Source organism: Carcharodon carcharias, chromosome 24 (assembly GCF_017639515.1).
Source record: "Carcharodon carcharias isolate sCarCar2 chromosome 24, sCarCar2.pri, whole genome shotgun sequence".
Taxonomy (NCBI): Eukaryota; Metazoa; Chordata; class Chondrichthyes; order Lamniformes; family Lamnidae; genus Carcharodon; species Carcharodon carcharias.
In genome coordinates, this window is record NC_054490.1 from 198,090 (window position 1) to 222,285 (window position 24,196).

The 24,196-nt window shown below is 57.4% G+C and overlaps 2 protein-coding genes across 3 annotated transcripts in view; one reads left to right on the forward strand and one right to left on the reverse strand.

The window, feature by feature from the left end:
• LOC121269315 (mediator of RNA polymerase II transcription subunit 19-like) overlaps window positions 1-6,095 on the reverse strand; it is a 16,507-nt gene extending 10,412 nt beyond the window's left edge. Inside the window, exons 1-3 of the mRNA XM_041173856.1 lie at window positions 5,732-6,095; window positions 3,552-3,674; window positions 664-797 (exon numbers count right to left, since the gene is read on the reverse strand). Of these exons, the coding sequence (XP_041029790.1) occupies window positions 664-797; window positions 3,552-3,674; window positions 5,732-5,957 (483 nt within the window). The 5' untranslated portion in view covers window positions 5,958-6,095. The remainder of the gene's footprint in view (window positions 1-663; window positions 798-3,551; window positions 3,675-5,731) is intronic.
• A 990-nt stretch (window positions 6,096-7,085) lies between these two features.
• LOC121269385 (thioredoxin-related transmembrane protein 2-like) overlaps window positions 7,086-24,196 on the forward strand; it is a 53,771-nt gene continuing 36,660 nt past the window's right edge. The window contains exon 1 of one of the 2 annotated variants that reach the window (XM_041173975.1): window positions 7,086-7,343. In XM_041173975.1, coding sequence (XP_041029909.1) covers window positions 7,155-7,343 — 189 coding nt within the window. In that variant the 5' untranslated portion in view covers window positions 7,086-7,154. The remainder of the gene's footprint in view (window positions 7,344-24,196) is intronic. The other variant, XM_041173974.1, reaches the window with a different exon arrangement.

The following is a 24,196-nucleotide window of genomic DNA, read 5'->3' on the forward strand; positions in this document are numbered from 1 at the left end:
CCCCCTGGTTATTGATCCCTCCACCAAGGGGAGAAGTTCCTTCCTGTCTACCCTATCTATGCCCCTCATAATTTTATACACCTCAATCATGTCCCCCCTCAATCTCCTCTGCTCCAGGGAAAATATCCCCAGTCTATCCAATCTCTCCTCATAATTAAAACTCTCCAGCCCAGGCAACATCCCCCTCAATCTCCTCTGCTCCAGGGAAAATAACCCCAGTCTATCCAATCTCTCCTCATAATTAAAACTCTCCAGCCAAGGCAACATCCTGGTAAATCTCCTCTGCTCCAGGGAAAATATCCCCAGTCTATCCAATCTCTCCTCATAATTAAAACTCTCCAGCCAAGGCAACATCCTGGTAAATCTCCTCTGCTCCAGGGAAAATATCCCCAGTCTATGCAATCTCTCCTCGTAACTAAAACTCTCCAGCCCAGGCAACATCCCCCTCAATCTCCTCTGCTCTCTCTCTAGCGCAATCACATCCTTCCTATAATGCGGATTCCAGAACTGCACACAATACTCTAGCTGTGGCCTAACCAGCGTTTTATACTGAACTGATAGTGAACAGAGAGAGTGACACCAAGGGAGTGATAGTGACACATACAAGAGTGATCACAGAGTTACACTGCTGTGCTATCTATATCACTGTGAAGTGCTCCTTACCGGGCCTGTGTGCAGTCGGAAGCCGGTGAGGAGGGTGCCGGTCAGGAGATTGAAGGAGTTGCCACAGATCGGCGGCTTTTCAATGAGCGAACGCAGACTGCTGTTGTCTTGTGAGCCAGGCATGTCGATCATTCCTGCGTCAATCAGAGAGAGAGACAGACAGAGAGGGGCACCGACAGAGAGGGGCACAACGAGGAGCACAGAGCACGACAGAGAAAGAGAGAGTGGGGGGGGGGGGAGCACAGAGAGTAACACAGAACACGTGAGAGAGAAGATAGAGAGGGGGAAAGCACAGAGAGTAACACAGAGCATGAGAGAGAAAGAGATGGGACAGATCGACAGAGAAGAGCACAGAGGAACACAGAGCACGTGAGAGAAAGAGAGAGTGGGGGACACAGAGCATGAGCGAAAGAGAGATGGGACAGATCAACAGAGAAGGGCACAGAGGAACACAGAGCACAAGAGCGAAAGAGAGAATGGAGGTCACAGTGAGTAACACAGAGCACGTGAGAGAGAGAGATAGAGAGGGGGAAAGCACAGAGAGGAACACAGAGCACGTGAGAGAGAGAGATAGAGAGGGGGAAAGCACAGAGAGGAACACAGAGCATGAGAGAGAAAGAGATGGGACAGATCGACAGAGAAGAGCACAGAGGAACACAGAGCACGTGGGAGAAAGAGAGAGTGGGGGACACAGAGCATGAGAGAAAGAGAGATGGGACAGATCAACAGAGAAGGGCACAGAGGAACACAGAGCACAAGAGCGAAAGAGAGAATGGGGGGCACAGAGAGTAACACAGAGCACGTGAGAGAGAGAGATAGAGAGGGGGAAAGCACAGAGAGGAACACAGGGCATGAGAGAGATGCCCAGATAGGGTTAGATTGCCAGAGAGAGACAGAGGGACACAGAGCAAGAGACAGACAGACACCAAGCACAGAGAGAAAAACAGAGAGATAGAAAGACATGAAGGGAGAGAGAATGAGTGAGAGAGAGAGAGAGAGAGAGAAGCACAGACACAGAGGGAGAGAGAGTGGAGAGACTGTGGTTAGCTCAGTTGATTGCAGCATGAATTTCCAATAGCCAGCCATTCCCATTTCCCCCTCGTACTGGCCTCGTCTGTGCCCTATGCTTATCGGTGACTTGGGTAACAGGGTAGAAAGCAGAGATCCAAATTTACCACAGGCACAAAGATAAGCGGCAGGGTGAGCGGTGTTAAATGGGAGTCTAAAGCGACAAAGAGCCATCCCTGTATCGAGGGAACAAGCAAAACGGGGTGACAAATGGATTTCAACGTTGGCAGCTGGGAGGACATCCAGTTTAGACCTTATATAAAAATAGAGTAAAAGAGAGGTCTTTCTAATTGGTGAAAAGCGAGAAACAGTGGAGGGCCACAGAGAACTGGGGGGGTTCAGGTGTACCGATCATTCAAATGTCATGAACAGGTAGAGAGAGAGAAAAAAAAATCAGAAAGGCTAATGGAATTCCACCCTTTATATCGCAAGGAGGAGAATCCAAGGGGGTCGATGACATGTCCCAGCCGGACAAAGCCCTGGTCAGGCCACATCCGGAGTCGCTGGGAGCAGTTCCGGGCACCACACCCGAGGAAGGAGATATCCCCACCCCCCACTTGGAGGGAGTGCAGTGTGGATTCACCAGAACGATACCGGGACTGCAGGGGTTAAATTACAAGGCGAGAATACACACCCAGAGTTGTATTCCCTGCAATTTAGAAGATTAAGGGGTGTCTTGATCGAAGTTTGAGATATTAAGGGGAAAACAGAGAGGGTCACAGATCAGGCACAGTCTCATCGAATGGCAGAACAAGCCTGAGGGGCTGAATGGCCTCCCCCTTTCCCGATTGGGTGTAATGTAAAGGAGAAAAACGTAAAAAGGAGAGGGGTTTGAGAGTTTGTTGGGGGGGTTGAAGGACAGAGAAATTGAAAAGCTTCACCCTGTACAAACAGTCATTTCACCACCGATGCTGTATCGATGGAGTCTCTTCCATCCACTCTGTCTCTTTCATCTGTGGGTAACAGCGTGTTGCGAATCAGAGTTAAAGACTAACAGACACCAAGTCGGTCCATCCATTTCCCCGTTCACTGACCCACACCTTACATTCAGTGTGGCAGCTCCTCAAATTTAAAATCAGCATTCCCATGTTCAAATCACACCCCAGCCCCTACACCCCTCCCTATCTCTGTAACACACTCCAGGCCCTACACCCCTCCCTATCTCTGTAACCTCCTCCAACCCCTACACCCCTCCCTATCTCTGTAACCTCCTCCAACCCCTACAACCCTCCCTATCTCTGTAACCTCCTCCAACCCCTACACCCCTCCCTATCTCTGTAACCTCCTCCAGCCCCTACACCCCTCCCTATCTCTGTAACCTCCTCCAGCCCCTACACCCCTCCCTATCTCTGTAACCTCCTCCAGCCCCTACACCCCTCCCTATCTCTGTAACCTCCTCCAGCCCCTACACCCCTCCCTATCTCTGTAACCTCCTCCAGTCCCTACACCCCTCCCTATCTCTGTAACCTCCTCCAGCCCCTACACCCCTCCCTATCTCTGTAACCTCCTCCAGTCCCTACACCCCTCCCTATCTCTGTGACCTCCTCCAGCCCCTACAAACCTCCCTATCTCTGTAACCTCCTTCAGCCCCTACAACCCTCCCTATCTCTGTAACCCTCCTACGACCCTCCAAGATCCCTGCGCTCCTCCACTTCCAGCCCCTTGACCACCCCCCCCCCGATTTTAATCGCTCCACCATTGGCGGTCGTGCCTTCAGCTGCCTGGGGCCCTGAGCTCTGGAGTTCCCTCCCCAAACCTCTCCGCCTCTCACTCACTGTCTCTCCCTCCGCCTCTCTCCCTCCCTTTCCTCCTTTAAATACCTGGCAGCTCTGGCAGGAAGTTACTCAGTTTGTCCTTCACCTTCTTCCCACAGAATTTGTTGTAGGCGTGTTCCAGATTATAGTGAGTGATGAGGTTAGTGCTTCCGGTGAGATCTGTGACTCCTGCAACACAGGTAAAAGAGAAATTCAGAAATCTGAGGGAAATTCAGGTCAATTCTGCACACGGAGAGACTAGGAAAAGGCGCCTCACATACTCCACCAGTTTTCCATTCAATCACATCTGTGAGGGAGCTGGATTAACATCAGTACAGATACAGTCAGTAACACAGGGCGCTGGAGGGTGAGGGGTTACTGAGTGACAGTGTGAGGGAGCTGGATTAACATCAGTACAAATGCAGTCAGTAACACAGGGCGCTGGGGGGTGAGGGGTTACTGAGTGACAGTGTGAGGGAGCTGGATTAACATCAGTAGAAGTACAGTCAGTAACACAGGGCGCTGGGGGTTGAGGGGTTACTGAGTGACAGTGTGAGGGAGCTGGATTAACATCAGTAGAGATACAGTCAGTAACACAGGGCGCTGGGGGAGAGGGGTTACTGAGTGACAGTGTGAGGGAGCTGGATTAACATCAGTACAGATACAGTCAGTAACACAGGGCACTGGGGGGAGAGGGGTTACTGAGTGACAGTGTGAGGGAGCTGGATTAATATCAGTAGAGATAGTCAGTAAAACAGGGTGCTGGGGGAGAGGGGTTACTGAGTGACAGTGTGAGGGAGCTGGATTAACATCAGTACAGATACAGTCAGTAACACAGGGCGCTGGGAGGAGAGGGGTTACTGAGTGACAGTGTGAGGGAGCTGGATTAACATCAGTAGAGATACAGTCAGTAGCACAGGGCCCTGGGGGGTGAGGGGTTACTGAGTGACAGTGTGAGGGAGCTGGATTAGCATCAGTAGAGATACAGTCAGTAACACAGGGCGCTGGGGGGAGAAGGGTTACTGAGTGACAGTGTGAGGGAGCTGGATTAACATCAGTAGAGATACAGTCAGTAACACAGGGCGCTGGGGGTGAGGGGTTACTGAGTGACAGTGTGAGGGAGCTGGATTAACATCAGTAGAGATACAGTCAGTAACATAGGGTGCTGGGGGTGAGGGGTTACTGAGTGACAGTGTGAGGGAGCTGGATTAATATCAGTAGAGATACAGTCAGTAACACAGGGAGCTGTGGGGAGAGGGGTTACTGAGCGACAGTGTGAGGGAGCTGGATTATCAGTACAGATACAGTCTGTACTTGGGGAGGAGACAGTTTACAGGCAGTCTGAGGGGGTTTCGCTGCGGATGAAATCCACTGCCTTGTAATCAGGTTTGTGACTGAGCCAACAACAAACACCGACCGGCAGCCACCAAAAGATCAGCGGTGGGGTTCACGGCAGCACTAAATAAACCCAGCCGAGCTCCCGAGACGTGGACGAGCTCCAGAACCTGCAAGCTGGGCGCTCCCGCACGCTGCCGCCCTCGTTGTTCTGCTTGGCGGCGGGCGTGGGTTTGGGCGGTGCTGTCGGGGCAGTCTTGGCGAGTTGCTGCAGTGCACCTTGTAGGACCATTCACACCGCTGCCACCATGTACTGTTGGCAGGGGGGGGGGGGGGGGGGGGAGGGGTGATGTTTGGTGGAGGAGGAGGAGGCGGGGGTGGCCAACTTGACCTCACTCCCCGGTCGAACATAGCTAACAGTCAAAGTCTGACCCCCTCCCTCCCTACTCCTCCACCCCGTACCCCCAGTCAGAGGGAGAGTGGAGTCTATGATTCCTCCACTCTAGGCTGAGTGGGAGCTGAAAGTTCAGGCGGGGACTGCGCTACGTCACAAAGTCCCGCCCCAGCCTTCCCCGCCCATTGGTCAGGCAAGGGTGTCAATGAGGCGTTCCCGCTTTCCCATTGGCCTGCAGCGCCATCAATCACGGCACACGGCGTCACAATTCACGCCACGCCCCCCTCTACCGTCACACAGGTCCCGCCCCCTTCCACACCCATTGGTCAGACCCGGCTGTCCCTCCCGCGTCCCCATTGGCCTGCGACGCCATCAATCACGGCACATGGCGTCACAATGCACCCCACCACCCCTTTGTCAACCAACCACACAAATCCCGCCCCCTTCCCCATACATTGGTCAGACCCCAGCCAACGGCTCCCATTGGCCGCCCGCGCCGTCAGTCACGGCCGTTCACCTGGCAACTCCCGCATGACGTAGAAGGGTTCGTTTAAGACACCGCCCCCCGCGCCGCCTGTTTTCCTCAGCGTTTCGTCCGCTCCGCCTGCCGCGGCCGCTGCCGCCGCCGCCGGCACCACCACCACCGGCTGCTGCTGCTGCTTGGCGAAGGAGCTCATGGCCGGCGAGGCCGTGGCCAGGATGGAAGGGTCGCTTTGCGAGAACAGCGTGTTGATGGCGTCCATGGTCGGACGGATCGGCCTTCACGCAGCCGCCCCGTGCAGCTTCCCGGCCGCCATCTTATTGTCTTCCCGTCGCCAACACACAAGCGCTGACGTCTGAACGCAATGACGTTATAATGCTCTGATTGACATCTCCATCACCCAATTACGATCACTCCCCCACACCACCCCCCCCCCCCCCCCCCTTCCCGGGGCTGGGGTTTTGGGGGGGGGGGGGGGGGGGTGGGGGGGTGGTGGTGGCGGCTAAGCGGCTTGACCACTCGCGGTGGCTCAATGGCGATATTCGCCAATCAGCAAGCGGGGGCAGGTGGGAAAGTGGGCGGGAGGATTGTATCGGACCAATAAACAAGAGGCGTTCTGTACGTGTCGGCCAATCAGCAGGCTGTGCTTTCACGCGGCCACCCCAATACGTCAATGGTGGGGGAGGGGGGCGCGTTGAACCAATCGGAGCCGGCTGCCGTCCTGACGTCATGGGACGGCCCGCCGACGCGGATGGCGATTGGCGTTTCCGCCTCACCCAATCACCACCGGGGACCATAGGCGCACCGGCCGACCGAATGATGATTGACGCCCGCCCTCACCCAATCGCCATCAAGGACGTTGGGGAGAGGGGGGGCCAGCCGATGGGCCGATGACGGACGCCGCCGCCGTCCAATCGCAGCCGAGGTGCTCGGGCGAGCTGGGCCAATCGACCGCGCGCGTTCCCTTTCCACCCGCTGGGCGACAAGGCGATTGGTTCAATGGAGTACCAATCCTATCGGCCGTAGCCAATGGCAGGGGAGGAAGGAGGGGGCGGGGAATCGCGGTTGGTGTCATTGGTTGACCTCGAAGCCCAGAGTACGTAGGGATGGAAAAGCATGAGAAAATAAAATAATAAATATCATCCACGATAATAATCAACCTGCCCCTGATCGGTAATTAAAAAAAAACAGGGCGCCATTCGCAAGAAGCAGCAGTTGAGGGGAAAAAAATAGTGGCCTTGGGTGACTTGACCCCGCCCCCCACAACCCCCACAAAGATGGGCGCACGCGACCTTTTGATTGATGGGCGGACAGTCCAATCGGATGCCGGGAGCGGCCAGACCGGAAGTGGCACGGCCCAATGGGAGGGGGGGGCTGGCCGGTGGGCGGGGCCGGGCGCTGCTGGTTTCCATGGTGACGCGGCCTAGACAAGTTCCCCGGGGCCTAGGCGGCGACGGTCATGGCGATCCTGACGCCGCTGCTGGCTTTCCTCTACCACCTGCCCCGCTTCTACCGCTGGCTCCTGCGCCCCTACTACGTGGCGTCGGCCGCGCTGAGCCTGGCCTTCCTGGCCGCCCGCAAGCTGCCGCCTCTCTGCCGGGGCCTCCCCAGCGACAGGGAGGATGGCAACCCCTGCGACTTCGACTGGGTGAGGGGGCATCTAGGGGGATGAGGGGGCATCTGGGGGGATGAGGGAGCATCTGGGGTGGATGAGGGGACATCTGGGGGGGATGAGGGGTTATCTGGGGGTGATGAGAGGGTACCTGGGGGGATGAGAACATTTGGGGGGATGAGAACATCTGGGGGGAACAAGGAGGCATCTGGGTGAGTGAGGGGGCATCTGGGGGATTGGGGAGGCATCTGGGGGGATGAGGGGGCATCTGAGGGGATGAGGGGGCATCTGGGGGAGTGAGGGGGCATCTGGGGGATTGGGGAGGCATCTGGGGGGATGAGGGGGCATCTGGGGGGATGAGGGAGCATCTGGGGGGATGAGGAGGCATCTGGGGGAGTGAGGGGGTATCTGGGGGGTTGAGGGGGCATCTGAGGGGATGTGGGCATCTGGGGGAGTGAGGGGGTATCTGGGGGGGTGAGGGGGCATCTGGGGGGTTGAGGGGGCATCTGGGGGGATGAAGAGGCATCTGGGGGAATGAGGGGGTTTCTGGGGGATGAGGGGGTATCTGGGGGAGTGAGGGGGCATCTGAGGCAATGAGGCATCTGGGGGGATGAGGACATCTGGGGAGGGCTGAGGGGGCATCTGGGGGGGATGAGGGCATCTGGGGGAGTGAGGGGTCAGCTGGGGGGATGAGGGGGAATCTGGGGGAGTGAGGGGGCATCTGGGGTGTGGGGGGCATCTGGGGGTATGAGGACATCTGGGGGGGATGAGGGGGTATCTGGGGGGATGAGGACATCTGAGGGTGCATCTGGGGTATGAGGACATCTGGGGGGGATGGGGGGGTATCTGGGGGGATGAGGACATCTGAGGGTGCATCTGGGGTATGAGGACATCTGGGGCGGATGAGGGGGCATCGGGGGGGATGAGGACATCTGAGGGGGCATCTGGGGGGATGAGGGGGCATCTGGGGGATGAGGATATCTGAGGGGGTAGCTGGGGGGATGAGGGGACATCTGGGGAGATGGCATCTGGGGGAATGAGGACATCTGAGGGGCCATTTGGGGGGATGAGGGGGGATGAAGACATCTGAGGGGGGCATCTGGGGGATGAGGATATCTGAGGGGGCAGCTGGGGGGGGATGAGGGGGCATCTGGGGGGGATGAGGGGGCATCTGAGGGGATGAGGACAAATCTGAGGGGATGAGGGGGCAACTGAGGCTGTGACAGGGTATCCGAAGGAGTGGCGGGGTATCTGAGGGTGTGAGGGAGTATCTGAGGGGATATCTGATGGGGATAAGTTGGTAAGTAAGGGAATGAGGGGGTATCTGATGGGGTGAGAGAGTATCTGAGGAAAGGAGGAGTACCTGAGGGAGTAAGAGTATCTGAGGGGGTATCTGAGGGGTATCTGGGAGATGGTGGCACACTGGTAATTGGCCTAGTAATCCGGAGGCCCAGGCTAATGCTCTGGGGAGACGGGTTGAAATCCTACCACGGTAGCTGGTAGAATTTGAATTCGATGAATAAACCTGGAATTAAAAGCTAGTCTAGGTCATGATAACCATGAAACCATTGCCAACTGTTGTAAGAACCCTCCTGGTTCACCAATGTCCTTTAGGGGAGGGAAATCTTGCCATCCTTACCCGGCCTGGCCTACATGTGACCCCAGACCCACAGCAAGGTGGTGGACTCTTAAAATGTCTTCTGAAAGGGTGTAGAGAGTCACTCAGTTGAAGGGCAATTAGGGATGGGCAACGAATGGGGGCCTTGCCAGCGATGCCCACATCCCATGAAAGAATGAAGAAAAAAATAGGGTGAAGGGGTATCTGGGGATGAAGGGGGTTATCTGGGTGGATTGAGGTGAGGGGGATTCGGCTAGATTGGGGTGGAGGGATATCTGGATAGATTAGGAGGAGGAGGGGGTATCCGGGTAGATTGGGGTGAGGAGGGTATCTAGGTAGATTGGGATGAGGGGTTTTTCTGGGTAGATTGGGATGAGGAGAGGGGTATCTGGGTAGACTGGGATGAGGAGGGGGTATCTGGGTAGATTGGGATGAGATGGGGGTATCTGGGCAGATTGGGCTGAGGAGGGGGATATCTGGGTAGATTGGGATGAGATGGGGTTTATCTGGGTAGATTGGGAGGAGCGGGTATCTGGGTAGATTGGGATGAGGAGGGGAGTATCTGGGTAGATTGGGGTGAGGAGGGGGCTATCTGGGTAGATTGGGATGAGGAGGGGGTTATCTGGGTAGATTAGGATGAGGGGGGTTATCTGGGTAGATTAGGGTGAAGGGGCGGTATCTGGGTAGTTTGGGGTGAGGAGGGAGTATCTGAGTGGATAGGGAGGGGGTATCTGGGTGGATTGGGGTGAAGGGAGGTATTTGGGTAGATTGGGGTAGCGGGGTATCTTGTGTAGATTAGGGTGAGGAAGGGGTATGTGTGTAGATTAGGGAGAGGGGCTTTCTGGGTAGATTGGGGTGAGGAGGGGGTATCTGGGGAGAGCGGGGCATTTGGGGAGAGCGGGGTATAAGGGTAGAGTGGAAAGAGCGGGGTATTTGGGTAGGTTGGGGTATTTGAGTAGTTTGGGGAGAGTGGGGTATTTGAGTAGTTTGGGGAGAGCTGGGTATTTGAGTATTTTGGGGAGAGCGGGGTATTTGAGTAGCTTGGGAAGAGCTGGGTATTTGAGTAGTTTGGGGAGAGTGGGTATTTGAGTAGTTTGGGGAGAGCTGGGTATTTGAGTAGCTTGGGGAGAGCGGGGTATTTGGGTAGATTGGGAAGAGCGGGGTATTTGGGTAGATTGGGGTGAACGGGGTATCTGGGTAGGGTGGGGTATTTGGGTAGGGCGGGGTATTTGGGGAGAGCGGGGTATCTGGGTAGTTTGGGGTGAGCGGGGTATCTGGTAGTTTGGGTAGGGTGGGGTATTTGGGGAGAGTGGGGTATCTGGGTAGTTTGGGGAGAGCGGGGTATCTGGGTAGTTTGGGGAGAGCGAGGTATCTGGGTAGTTTGGGGAGAGCAGGGTATCTGGTAGTTTGGGTAGGGCAGGGTATTTGGGGAGTGCGGGGTGTCTGGGTAGTTTGGGATGAGCTGGGTATTTGGGGAGAGCGGGGTATCTGGGTAGTTTGGGGAGAGCGGGGTATCTGGGTAGTTTGGGGAGAGCTGGGTATCTGGGTAGTTTGGGGTGAGCGGGGTATCTGGGGAGAGCGGGGTATCTGGGTAGTTTGGGGTGAGCGGGGTATTTAGGGAGATAGGGGTATTGGGTAGTTTGGGGAGAGCGGGGTATTTGGAGAGAGCGGGGTATCTGGGTAGTTTGGGGTGAGCGGGGTATTTGGGGAGAGCGCGGTATCAGGTAGTTTGGGGTGAGCGGGGTATTTGGGGAGAGCGGGGTATCTGGGTAGTTTGGGGAGAGCGGGGTATCTGGGTAGTTTGGGGTGAACGGGGTATCTGGTAGTTTGGGTAGGGTGGGGTATTTGGGGAGAGTGGGGTATCTGGGTAGTTTGGGGAGAGCGGGGTATCTGGGTAGTTTGGGGTGAGCGGGGTATTTGGGGAGAGCGGAGTATCGGGTAGTTTGGGTAGGGCGGGGTATCTGGGTAGTTTGGGGAGAGCGGGGTATCGGGTTGTTTGGGGTGAGTGGGGTATTTGGGGAGAACGGGATATCTGGGTAGTTTGGGGTGAGCGGGGTATCTGGGTAGTTTGGGGTGAGCGGGGTATTTGGGGAGAGCGGGGTATTGGGTAGGGCGGGGTATCTGGGTAGTTTGGGGTGAGCGGGATATTTGGGGAGAGCGGGGTATCTGGGTAGTTTGGGGAGAGCGGGGTATCTGGGTAGTTTGGGGAGAGCGGGGTATCTGGGTAGTTTGGGGTGAGCGGGGTATCTGGGTAGTTTGGGGTGAGCGGGGTATTTGGGGAGATCGGGGTATTGGGTAGTTTGGGGTGAGCGGGGTATTTGGGGAGAGTGGGGTATCTGGGTAGTTTGGAGTGAGCGGGGTATTTGGGGAGAGCGGGGTATCTGGGTAGTTTGGGGAGAGCGGGGTATCTGGGTAGTTTGGGGTGAACAGGGTATTTGGGGAGAGCGGAGTATCGGGTAGTTTGGGTAGGGCGGGGTATCTGGGTAGTTTGGGGTGAGCGGGGTATTTGGGGAGAGCGGGGTATCGGGTAGTTTGGGGTGAGCGGGGTATTGGGGAGAGCGGGGTATCGGGTAGTTTGGGTAGGTCGGGGTATCTGGGTAGTTTGGGGTGAGCGGGGTATTTGGGGAGAGCGCGGTATCGGGTAGTTTGGGGTGAGCGGGGTATTTGGGGAGAGCGGGGTATCTGGGTAGTTTGGGGAGAGCGGGGTATCTGGGTAGTTTGGCGTGAACGGGGTATCTGGTAGTTTGGGTAGGGTGGGGTATTTGGGGAGAGCGGAGTATCGGGTGGTTTGGGTAGGGCGGGGTATCTGGGTAGTTTGGGGAGAGTGGGGTATCGGGTTGTTTGGGGTGAGCGGGGTATTTGGGGAGAACGGGGTATCTGGGTAGTTTGGGGTGAGCGGGGTATCTGGGTAGTTTGGGGAGAGCGGGGTATTGGGTAGTGCGGGGTATCTGGGTAATTTGGGTTGAGCGGGATATTTGGGGAGAGCGGGGTATCGGGTACTTTGGGGTGAGCGGGGTATTTGGGGAGAGTGGGGTATCGGGTAGTTTGTGTAGGGCGGGGTATCTGGGTAGTTTGGGGAGAGCGGGGTATCTGGGTAGTTTGGGGAGAGCGGGGTATCTGGGTAGTTTGGGGAGAGCGGGGTATCTGGGTAGTTTGGGGAGAGCGGTGTATCTGGGTAGTTTGGGGAGAGCGGGGTATTTGGGGAGAGCGGGGTATCGGGTAGTTTGGGTAGGGCAGGGTATCTGGGTAGGGTGGGGTATTTGGGTAGGGCGGGGTATTTGGGGAGAGCGGGGTATCTGAGTAGTTTGGGGAGAGCGGGGTATCTGGGTAGTTTGGGGTGAGTGGGGTATCTGGTAGTTTGGGTAGGGTGGGGTATTTGGGTAGGGCGGGGTATTTGGGGAGAGCGGGGTATCTGGGTGGTTTGGGGTGAGCGGGGTATTTGGGGAGAGCGGGGTATCTGGGTAGTTTGGGGAGAGCGGGGTATCTGGGTAGTTTGGGGAGATCGGGGTATCTGGGTAGTTTGGGGAGAGCGGGGTATTGGGTAGTTTGTGGAGAGCGGTGTATCTGGGTAATTTGGGGTGAGCGGGGTATTGGAGAGAGCGGAGTATCTGGGTAGTTTGGGGAGAGCGGGGTATCTGGGTAGTTTGGGGTGAACGGGGTATTTGGGGAGAGCGGGGTATCGGGTAGTTTGGGGAGAACGGGGTATCTGGGTAGTTTGGGGAGAGCGGGGTATCGGGTAGTTTGGGTAAGGCGGGGTATCTGGGTAGTTTGGGGTGAGCGGGGTATTTGGGGAGAGCGGGGTATCGGGTTGTTTGGGGTGAGCGGGGTATTTGGGGAGAACGGGGTATCTGGGTAGTTTGGGGAGAGCGGGGTATCTGGGTAGTTTGGGGAGAGCGGGGTATCTGGGTAGTTTGGGGGAGAGCGGGGTATTTGGGGAGAGCGGGGTATCTGGGTAGTTTGGGGAGAGCGGGGTATTTGGGGAGAGTGGGGTATCGGGTAGTTTGGGTAGGGCGGGGTATCTGGGTAGTTTGGGGTGAGCGGGGTATTTGTGGATAGCGTGGTATCTGGGTAGTTTGGGGTGAGCGGGGTATTTGGGGAGAGCGCGGTATCGGGTAGTTTGGGGTGAGCGGGGTATTTGGGGAGAGCGGGGTATCTGGGTAGTTTGGGGAGAGCGGGGTATCTGGGTAGTTTGGGGTGAACGGGGTATCTGGTAGTTTGGGTAGGGTGGGGTATTTGGGGAGAGCGGAGTATCGGGTAGTTTGGGTAGGGCGGGGTATCTGGGTAGTTTGGGGAGAGTGGGGTATCGGGTTGTTTGGGGTGAGCGGGGTATTTGGGGAGAACGGGGTATCTGGGTAGTTTGGGGTGAGCGGGGTATCTGGGTAGTTTGGGGAGAGCGGGGTATTGGGTAGGGCGGGGTATCTGGGTAGTTTGGGTTGAGCGGGATATTTGGGGAGTGCGGGGTATCGGGTAGTTTGGGTAGGGCGGGGTATCTGGGTAGTTTGGGGAGAGCGGGGTATCTGGGTAGTTTGGGGAGAGCGGGGTATCTGGGTAGTTTGGGGAGAGCGGTGTATCTGGGTAGTTTGGGGAGAGCGGGGTATTTGGGGAGAGCGGGGTATCGGGTAGTTTGGGTAGGGCAGGGTATCTGGGTAGGGTGGGGTATTTGGGTAGGGCGGGGTATTTGGGGAGAGCGGGGTATCTGGGTAGTTTGGGGTGAGCGGGGTATCTGGTAGTTTGGGTAGGGTGGGGTATTTGGGTAGAGCGGGGTATCTGGGTAGTTTGGGGAGAGCGGGTTTTCTGGGTAGTTTGGGGTGAGCGGGGTATCTGGTAGTTTGGGTAGGGTGGGGTATTTGGGTAGGGCAGGGTATTTGGGGAGAGCGGGGTATCTGGGTGGTTTGGGGTGAGCGGGGTATTTGGGGAGAGCGGGGTATCTGGGTAGTTTGGGGAGAGCGGGGTATCTGGGTAGTTTGGGGAGAGCGGGGTATCTGGGTAGTTTGTGGAGAGCGGTGTATCTGGGTAATTTGGGGTGAGCGGGGTATTTGGAGAGAGCGGAGTATCTGGGTAGTTTGGGGAGAGCGGGGTATCTGGGTAGTTTGGGGTGAATGGGGTATTTGGGGAGAGCGGGGTATCGGGTAGTTTGGGGAGAACGGGGTATCTGGGTAGTTTGGGGAGAGCGGGGTATCGGGTAGTTTGGGTAAGGCGGTGTATCTGGGTAGTTTGGGGTGAGCGGGGTATTTGGGGAGAGCGGGGTATCGGGTTGTTTGGGGTGAGCGGGGTATTTGGGGAGAACGGGGTATCTGGGTAGTTTGGGGAGAGCGGGGTATTTGGGGAGAGCGGGGTATCTGGGTAGTTTGGGGAGAGCGGGGTATTTGGGGAGAGCGGGGTATCTGGGTAGTTTGGGGAGAGTAGGGTATCTGGGTAGTTTGGGGTGAGCGGGGTATTTGTGGATAGCGTGGTATCTGGGTAGTTTGGGGTGAGCGGGGTATTTGGGGAGAGCGGGCTATCGGGTAGTTTGGGTAGGGCGGGGTATCTGGGTAGTTTGGGGTGAGCAAGGTATTTGGGGAGAGCGGGGTATCGGGTATTTTGGGGAGAGCGGGGTATCTGGGTAGTTTGGGGTGAGCGGGGTATTTGGGGAGAGCGGTGTATCTGGGTAGTTTGGGGTGAGCGGGGTATTTGGGGAGAGCGGGGTATCTGGGTAGTTTGGGGTGAGCGGGGTATTTGGGGAGAGCGGGGTATCGGGTAGTTTGGGGAGAGCGGGGTATCTGGGTAGTTTGGGGAGAGCGGGGTATTTGGGGAGAGCGGGGTATCTGGGTAGTTTGGGGAGAGCAGGGTATCTGGGTAGTTTGGGGAGAGCAGGGTATCTGGTAGTTTGGGTAGGGCGGGGTATTTGGGTAGTTTGGGATGAGCGGGGTATTTGGGGAGAGCGGGGTATCTGGGTAGTTTGGGGAGAGCGGGGTATCTGGGTAGTTTGGGGTGAGCGGGGTATCTGGGGAGAGCGGGGTATCTGGATAGTTTGGGGTGAGCGGGGTTTTTGGGGAGAGCGGGGTATCTGGGTAGTTTGGAGTGAGCGGGGTATTTGGGGAGAGCGGGGTATCTGGGTAGTTTGGGGAGAGCGGGGTATCTGGGTAGTTTGGGGTGAGCGGGGTATTTGGGGAGAGCGGAGTATCGGGTAGTTTGGGTAGGGCGGGGTATCTGGGTAGATTGGGGTGAGCGGGGTATTTGGGGAGAGCGGGGTATCGGGTAGTTTGGGGTGTGCGGGGTATTGGGGAGAGCGGGGTATCGGGTAGTTTGGGTAGGGTGGGGTATCTGGGTAGTTTGGGGTGAGCGGGTTATTTGGGGAGAGCGCGGTATCGGGTAGTTTGGGGTGAGCGGGGTATTTGGGGAGAGTGGGGTATCTGGGTAGTTTGGGGGGAGCGGGGTATCTGGGTAGTTTGGGGAGAGCGGGGTATCTGGGTAGTTTGGGGTGAGCGGGGTATCTGGGGAGAGCGGGGTATCTGGGTAGTTTGGGGTGAGCGGGGTATTTGGGGAGATCAGGGTATTGGGTAGTTTGGGGAGAGCGGGGTATCTGGGTAGTTTGGGGTGAGCGGGGTATTTGGGGAGAGCGGAGTATCGTGTAGTTTGGGTAGGGCGTGGTATCTGGGTAGTTTGGGGTGAGCGGGGTGTTTGGGGATTGCGGGGTATCGGGTAGTTTGGGGAGAGCGGGGTATCTGGGTAGTTTGGGGAGAGCGGGGTATTTGGGGAGAACGGGGTATTTGGGGAGAGCGGGGTATCTGGGTAGTTTGGGGAGAGCAGGGTATCTGGTAGTTTGGGTAGGGCGGGGTATTTGGGGAGTGCGGGGTATCTGGGTAGTTTGGGATGAGCGGGGTATTTGGGGAAAGCGGGGTATCTGGGTAGTTTGGGGAGAGCGGGGTATCTGGGTAGTTTGGGGAGAGCGGGGTATCTGGGTAGTTTGGGGTGAGCGGGGTATCTGGGGAGAGCGGGGTATCTGGATAGTTTGGGGTGAGCGGGGTATTTGGGGAGATCGGTGTATCGGGTAGTTTGGGGAGAGCGGGGTATCTGGGTAGTTTGGGGTTAGCGGGGTATTTGGGGAGAGCAGGGTATCTGGGTAGTTTGGAGTGAGCGGGGTATTTGGGGAGACCGGGGTATCTGGGTAGTTTGGGGAGAGCGGGGTATCTGGGTAATTTGGGGTGAGCGGGGTATTTGGGGAGAGCGGAGTATCGGGTAGTTTGGGTAGGGCGGGGTATCTGGGTAGTTTGGGGTGAGCGGGGTATTTGGGGAGAGCGGGGTATCGGGTAGTTTGGGGTGAGCGGGGTATTGGGGAGAGTGGGGTATCGGGTAGTTTGGGTAGGGCGGGGTATCTGGGTAGTTTGGGGTGAGCGGGTTATTTGGGGAGAGCGCGGTATCGGGTAGTTTGGGGTGAGCGGGGTATTTGGGGAGAGCGGGGTATCTGGGTAGTTTGCGGGGAGCGGGGTATCTGGGTAGTTTGGGGAGAGCGGGGTATCTGGGTAGTTTGGGGTGAGCGGGGTATCTGGGGAGAGCGGGGTATCTGGGTAGTTTGGGGTGAGCGGGGTATTTGGGGAGATCGGGGTATTGGGTAGTTTGGGGAGAGCGGGGTATCTGGGTAGTTTGGGGTTAGCGGGGTATTTGGGGAGAGCGGGGTATCTGGGTAGTTTGGAGTGAGCGGGGTATTTGGGGAGAGCGGGGTATCTGGGTAGTTTGGGGAGAGCGGGGTATCTGGGTAGTTTGGGGTGAGCGGGGTATTTGGGGAGAGCGGAGTATCGGGTAGTTTGGGTAGGGCGGGGTATCTGGGTAGTTTGGGGTGAGCGGGGTGTTTGGGGAGAGCGGGGTATCGGGTAGTTTGGGGTGAGCGGGATATTGGGGAGAGCGGGGTATCGGGTAGTTTGGGTAGGGCGGGGTATCTGGGTAGTTTGGGGTGAGCGGGGTATTTGGGGAGAGCGCGGTATCGGGTAGTTTTGGGTGAGCAGGGTATTTGGGGAGAGCGGGGTCTCTGGGTAGTTTGGGGAGAGCGGGGTATCTGGGTAGTTTGGGGTGAACGGGGCATCTGGTAGTTTGGGTAGGGTGGGGAAATTGGGGAGAGCGGAGTATCGGGTAGTTTGGGTAGGGCGGGGTATCTGGGTAGTTTGGGGAGAGCGGGGTATCGGGTTGTTTGGGGTGAGCGGGGTATCTGGGTAGTTTGGGGTGAGCGGGGTATTTGGGGAGAGCGGGGTATTGGGTAGGGCGGGGTATCTGGGTAGTTTGGGGTGAGCGGGGTATCGGGTACTTTGGGGTGAGCGGGGTATTTGGGGAGAGCGGGGTATCGGGTAGTTTGGGTAGGGCGGGGTATCTGGGTAGTTTGGGGAGAGCGGGGTATCAGGTAGTTTGGGTAGGGCAGGGTATCTGGGTAGGGTGGGGTATTTGGGTAGGGCGGGATATTTGGGGAGAGCGGGATATCTGGGTAGTTTGGGGTGAGCGGGGTATCTGGTAGTTTGGGTAGGGTGGGGTATTTGGGGAGAGCGGGGTATCTGGGTAGTTTGGGGAGAGCGGGGTATCTGGGTAGTTTGGGGTGAGCGGGGTATCTGGTAGTTTGGGTAGGGTGGGGTATTTGGGTAGAGCAGGGTATCTGGGTAGTTTGGGGAGAGCGGGATATCTGGGTAGTTTGGGGTGAGCGGGGTATCTGGTAGTTTGGGTAGGGTGGGGTATTTGGGTAGGGCGGGGTATTTGGGGAGAGCGGGGTATCTGGGTAGTTTGGGGAGAGCAGGGTATCTGGGTAGTTTGGGGAGAGCGGGGTATCTGGGTAGTTTGGGGAGAGCGGGGTATTGGGTAGTTTGTGGAGAGCGGTGTATCTGGGTAATTTGGGGTGAGTGGGGTATTTGGGGAGAGCGGAGTATCTGGGTAGTTTGGGGAGAGCGGGGTATCTGGGTAGTTTGTGGTGAGCGGGGTATTTGTGGAGAGCGGGGTATCGGGTAGTTTGGGGAGAATGAGGTATCTGGGTAGTTTGGGGAGAGCGGGGTATCGGGTAGTTTGGGTAAGCCGGGGTATCTGGGTAGTTTGGGGTGAGCGGGGTATTTGGGAAGAGCGGGGTAGCGGGTTGTTTGGGGTGAGCGTAGTATTTGGGGAGAACGGGGTATCTGGGTAGTTTGGGGAGAGTGGGGTATCTGGGTAGTTTGGGGAGAGCGGGGTATTTGGGGAGAGCGGGGTATCTGGGTAATTTGGGGAGAGCGGGGTATTTGGGGAGAGCGGGGTATCTGGGTAGTTTGGGGAGAGCGGGGTATTTGGGGAAAGTGGGGTATCGGGTAGTTTGGGTAGGGCAGGGTATCTGGGTAGTTTGGGGTGAACGGGGTATTTGGGGAGAGCGGGGTATCGGGTAGTTTGGGGAGAACGGGGTATCTGGGTAGTTTGGGGAGAGCGGGGTATCGGGTAGTTTGGGTAAGGCGGGGTATCTGGGTAGTTTGGGGTGAGCGGGGTATTTGGGGAGAGCGTGGTATCGGGTTGTTTGGGGTGAGCGGGGTATTTGGGGAGAGCGGGGTATCTGGGTAGTTTGGGGAGAGCGGGGTATCTGGGTAGTTTGGGGAGAGCGGGGTATTTGGGGAGAGCGGGGTATCTGGGTAGTTTGGGGAGAGCGGGGTATTTGGGGAGAGCGGGGTATCTGGGTAGTTTGGGGAGAGCGGGGTATTTGGGGAGAGCGGGGTATCGGGTAGTTTGGGGAGAGCGGGGTATCTGGGTAGTTTGGGGAGAGCGGGGTATTTGGGGAGAACGGGGTATTTGTGGAGAGCGGGGTATCTGGGTAGTTTGGGGAGAGCAGGGTATCTGGGTAGTTTGGGGAGAGCAGGGTATCTGGTAGTTTGGGTAGGGCGGGGTATTTGGGGAGTGCGGGGTATCTGGGTAGTTTGGGATGAGCGGGGTATTTGGGGAAAGCGGGGTATCTGGGTAGTTTGGGGAGAGCGGGGTATCTGGGTAGTTTGGGGAGAGCGGGGTATCTGGGTAGTTTGGGGTGAGCGGGGTATCTGGGGAGAGCGGGGTATCTGGATAGTTTGGGGTGAGCGGGGTATTTGGGGAGATCGGTGTATTGGGTAGTTTGGGGAGAGCGGGGTATCTGGGTAGTTTGGGGTTAGCGGGGTATTTGGGGAGAGCGGGGTATCTGGGTAGTTTGGAGTGAGCGGGGTATTTGGGGAGAGCGGGGTATCTGGGTAGTTTGGGGAGAGCGGGGTATCTGGGTAATTTGGGGTGAGCGGGGTATTTGGGGAGAGCGGAGTATCGGGTAGGGCGGGGTATCTGGGTAGTTTGGGGTGAGCGGGGTATTTGGGGAGAGCGGGGTATCGGGTAGTTTGGGGTGAGCGGGGTATTGGGGAGAGCGGGGTATCGGGTAGTTTGGGTAGGGCGGGGTATCTGGGTAGTTTGGGGTGAGCGGGTTATTTGGGGAGAGCGCGGTATCGGGTAGTTTGGGGTGAGCGGTGTATTTGGGGAGAGCGGGGTATCTGGGTAGTTTGGGGGGAGCGGGATATCTGGGTAGTTTGGGGAGAGCGGGGTATCTGGGTAGTTTGGGGTGAGCGGGGTATCTGGGGAGAGCGGGGTATCTGGCTAGTTTGGGGTGAGCGGGGTATTTGGGGAGATCGGGGTATTGGGTAGTTTGGGGAGAGCGGGGTATCTGGGTAGTTTGGGGTTAGCGGGGTATTTGGGGAGAGCGGGGTATCTGGGTAGTTTGGGGAGAGCGGGGTATCTGGGTAGTTTGGGGTGAGCGGGGTATTTGGGGAGAGCGGAGTATCGGGTAGTTTGGGTAGGGCGGGGTATCTGGGTAGTTTGGGGTGAGCGGGGTGTTTGGGAAGAGCGGGGTATCGGGTAGTTTGGGGTGAGCGGGATATTGGGGAGAACGGGGTATCGGGTATTTTGGGTAGGGCGGGGTATCTGGGTAGTTTGGGGTGAGCGGGGTATTTGGGGAGAGCGCGGTATCGGGTAGTTTGGGGTGAGCGGGGTATTTGGGGAGAGCGGGGTCTCTGGGTAGTTTGGGGAGAGCGGGGTATCGGGTAGTTTGGGTAGGGCGGGGTATCTGGGTAGTTTGGGGTGAGCGGGTTATTTGGGGAGAGCGCGGTATCGGGTAGTTTGGGGTGAGCGGGGTATTTGGGGAGAGCGGGGTATCTGGGTAGTTTGGGGGGAGCGGGATATCTGGGTAGTTTGGGGAGAGCGGGGTATCTGGGTAGTTTGGGGTGAGCGGGGTATCTGGGGAGAGCGGGGTATCTGGCTAGTTTGGGGTGAGCGGGGTATTTGGGGAGATCGGGGTATTGGGTAGTTTGGGGAGAGCGGGGTATCTGGGTAGTTTGGGGTTAGCGGGGTATTTGGGGAGAGCGGGGTATCTGGGTAGTTTGGGGAGAGCGGGGTATCTGGGTAGTTTGGGGTGAGCGGGGTATTTGGGGAGAGCGGAGTATCGGGTAGTTTGGGTAGGGCGGGGTATCTGGGTAGTTTGGGGTGAGCGGGGTGTTTGGGAAGAGCGGGGTATCGGGTAGTTTGGGGTGAGCGGGATATTGGGGAGAACGGGGTATCGGGTATTTTGGGTAGGGCGGGGTATCTGGGTAGTTTGGGGTGAGCGGGGTATTTGGGGAGAGCGCGGTATCGGGTAGTTTGGGGTGAGCGGGGTATTTGGGGAGAGCGGGGTCTCTGGGTAGTTTGGGGAGAGCGGGGTATCTGGGTAGTTTGGGGTGAACGGGGTATCTGGTAGTTTGGGTAGGGTGGGGTATTTGGGGAGAGCGGAGTATCGGGTAGTTTGGGTAGGGCGGGGTATCTGGGTAGTTTGGGGAGAGCGGGGTATCGGGTTGTTTGGGGTGAGCGGGGTATCTGGGTAGTTTGGGGTGAGCGGGGTATTTGGGGAGAGCGGGGTATTGGGTAGGGCGGGGTATCTGGGTAGTTTGGGGTGAGCGGGATATTTGGGGAGAGCGGGGTATCGGGTACTTTGGGGTGAGCGGGGTATTTGGGGAGAGCGGGGTATCGGGTAGTTTGGGTAGGGCGGGGTATCTGGGTAGTTTGGGGAGAGCGGGGTATTGGGTAGTTTGGGTAGGGCAGGGTATCTGGGTAGGGTGGGGTATTTGGGTAGGGCGGGGTATTTGGGGAGAGCGGGATATCTGGGTAGTTTGGGGTGAGCGGGGTATCTGGTAGTTTGGGGTGAGCGGGGTATCTGGTAGTTTGGGTAGGGTGGGGTATTTGGGTAGAGCAGGGTATCTTGGTAGTTTGGGGAGAGCGGGGTATCTGGGTAGTTTGGGGTGAGCGGGGTATCTGGTAGTTTGGGTAGGGTGGGGTATTTGGGTAGGGCGGGGTATTTGGGGAGAGCGGGGTATCTGGGTAGTTTGGGGAGAGCGGGGTATCTGGGTAGTTTGTGGTGAGCGGGGTATTTGTGGAGAGCGGGGTATCGGGTAGTTTGGGGAGAATGAGGTATCCGGGTAGTTTGGGGAGAGCGGGGTATCGGGTAGTTTGGGTAAGCCGGGGTATCTGGGTAGTTTGGGGTGAGCGGGGTATTTGGGAAGAGCGGGGTAGCGGGTTGTTTGGGGTGAGCGTAGTATTTGGGGAGAACGGGGTATCTGGGTAGTTTGGGGAGAGTGGGGTATCTGGGTAGTTTGGGGAGAGCGGGGTATTTGGGGAGAGCGGGGTATCTGGGTAGTTTGGGGAGAGCGGGGTATTTGGGGAGAGCGGGGTATCTGGGTAGTTTGGGGAGAGCGGGGTATTTGGGGAGAGCGGGGTATCTGGGTAGTTTGGGGAGAGCGGGGTATTTGGGGAGAGCGGGGTATCGGGTAGTTTGGGGAGAGCGGGGTATCTGGGTAGTTTGGGGAGAGCGGGGTATTTGGGGAGAACGGGGTATTTGGGGAGAGCGGGGTATCTGGGTAGTTTGGGGAGAGCAGGGTATCTGGGTAGTTTGGGGAGAGCAGGGTATCTGGTAGTTTGGGTAGGGCGGGGTATTTGGGGAGTGCGGGGTATCTGGGTAGTTTGGGATGAGCGGGGTATTTGGGGAAAGCGGGGTATCTGGGTAGTTTGGGGAGAGCGGGGTATCTGGGTAGTTTGGGGAGAGCGGGGTATCTGGGTAGTTTGGGGTGAGCGGGGTATCTGGGGAGAGCGGGGTATCTGGATAGTTTGGGGTGAGCGGGGTATTTGGGGAGATCGGTGTATTGGGTAGTTTGGGGAGAGCGGGGTATCTGGGTAGTTTGGGGTTAGCGGGGTATTTGGGGAGAGCGGGGTATCTGGGTATTTTGGAGTGAGCGGGGTATTTGGGGAGAGCGGGGTATCTGGGTAGTTTGGGGAGAGCGGGGTATCTGGGTAATTTGGGGTGAGCGGGGTATTTGGGGAGAGCGGAGTATCGGGTAGTTTGGGTAGGGCGGGGTATCTGGGTAGTTTGGGGTGAGCGGGGTATTTGGGGAGAGCGGGGTATCGGCTAGTTTGGGGTGAGCGGGGTATTGGGGAGAGCGGGGTATCGGGTAGTTTGGGTAGGGTGGGGTATCTGGGTAGTTTGGGGTGAGCGGGTTATTTGGGGAGAGCGCGGTATCGGGTAGTTTGGGGTGAGCGGGGTATTTGGGGAGAGCGGGGTATCTGGGTAGTTTGGGGGGAGCGGGGTATCTGGGTAGTTTGGGGAGAGCGGGGTATCTGGGTAGTTTGGGGTGAGCGGGGTATCTGGGGAGAGCGGGGTATCTGGGTAGCTTGGGGTGAGCGGGGTATTTGGGGAGAGCGGGGTATCTGGGTAGTTTGGGGAGAGCGGGGTATCTGGGTAGTTTGGGGTGAGCGGGGTATTTTGGGAGAGCGGAGTATCGGGTAGTTTGGGTAGGCCGGGGTATCTGGGTAGTTTGGGGTGAGCGGGGTGTTTGGGGAGAGCGCGGTATCGGGTAGTTTGGGGTGAGCGGGGTATTTGGGGAGAGCGGGGTCTCTGGGTAGTTTGGGGAGAGCGGGGTATCTGGGTAGTTTGGGGTGAACGGGGTATCTGGTAGTTTGGGTAGGGTGGCGTATTTGGGGAGAGCGGAGTATCGGGTAGTTTGGGTAGGGCAGGGTATCTGGGTAGTTTGGGGAGAGCGGGGTATCGGGTTGTTTGGGGTGAGCGGGGTATCTGGGTAGTTTGGGGTGAGTGGGGTATTTGGGGAGAGCGGGGTATTGGGTAGGGCGGGGTATCTGGGTAGTTTGGGGTGAGCGGGATATTTGGGGAGAGCGGGGTATCGGGTACTTTGGGGTGAGCGGGGTATTTGGGGAGAGCGGGGTATCGGGTAGTTTGGGTAGGGAGGGGTATCTGGGTAGTTTGGGGAGAGCGGGGTATCAGGTAGTTTGGGTAGGGCAGGGTATCTGGGTAGGGTGGGGTATTTGGGTAGGGCGGGGTATTTGTGGAGAGCGGGATATCTGGGTAGTTTGGTGTGAGCGGGGTATCTGGTAGTTTGGGTAGGGTGGGGTATTTGGGGAGAGCGGGGTATCTGGGTAGTTTGGGGAGAGCGGGGTATCTGGGTAGTTTGGGGTGAGCGGGGTATCTGGTAGTTTGGGTAGGGTGGGGTATTTGGGTAGAGCAGGGTATCTGGGTAGTTTGGGGAGAGCGGGATATCTGGGTAGTTTGGGGTGAGCGGGGTATCTGTTAGTTTGGGTAGGGTGGGGTATTTGGGTAGCCTGGGGTATTTGGGGAGAGCGGGGTATCTTGGTAGTTTGGGGAGAGCGGGTATCTGGGTAGTTTGGGGTGAGCGGGGTATCTGGTAGTTTGGGTAGGGTGGGGTATTTGGGTAGGGCGGGGTATTTGGGGAGAGCGGGGTATCTGGGTAGTTTGGGGAGAGCAGGGTATCTGGGTAGTTTGGGGAGAGCGGGGTATCTGGGTAGTTTGGGGAGAGCGGGGTATTGGGTAGTTTGTGGAGAGCGGTGTATCTGGATAATTTGGGGTGAGTGGGGTATTTGGGGAGAGCGGAGTATCTGGGTAGTTTGGGAAGAGCGGGGTATCTGGGTAGTTTGTGGTGAGCGGGGTATTTGTGGAGAGCGGGGTATCGGGTAGTTTGGGGAGACTGAGGTATCTGGGTAGTTTGGGGAGAGCGGGGTATCGGGTAGTTTGGGTAAGCCGGGGTATCTGGGTAGTTTGGGGTGAGCGGGGTATTTGGGAAGAGCGGGGTATCGGGTTGTTTGGGGTGAGCGTAGTATTTGGGGAGAACGGGGTATCTGGGTAGTTTGGGGAGAGTGGGGTATCTGGGTAGTTTGGGGAGAGCGGGGTATTTGGGGAGAGCGGGGTATCTGGGTAATTTGGGGAGAGCGGGGTATTTGGGGAGAGCGGGGTATCTGGGTAGTT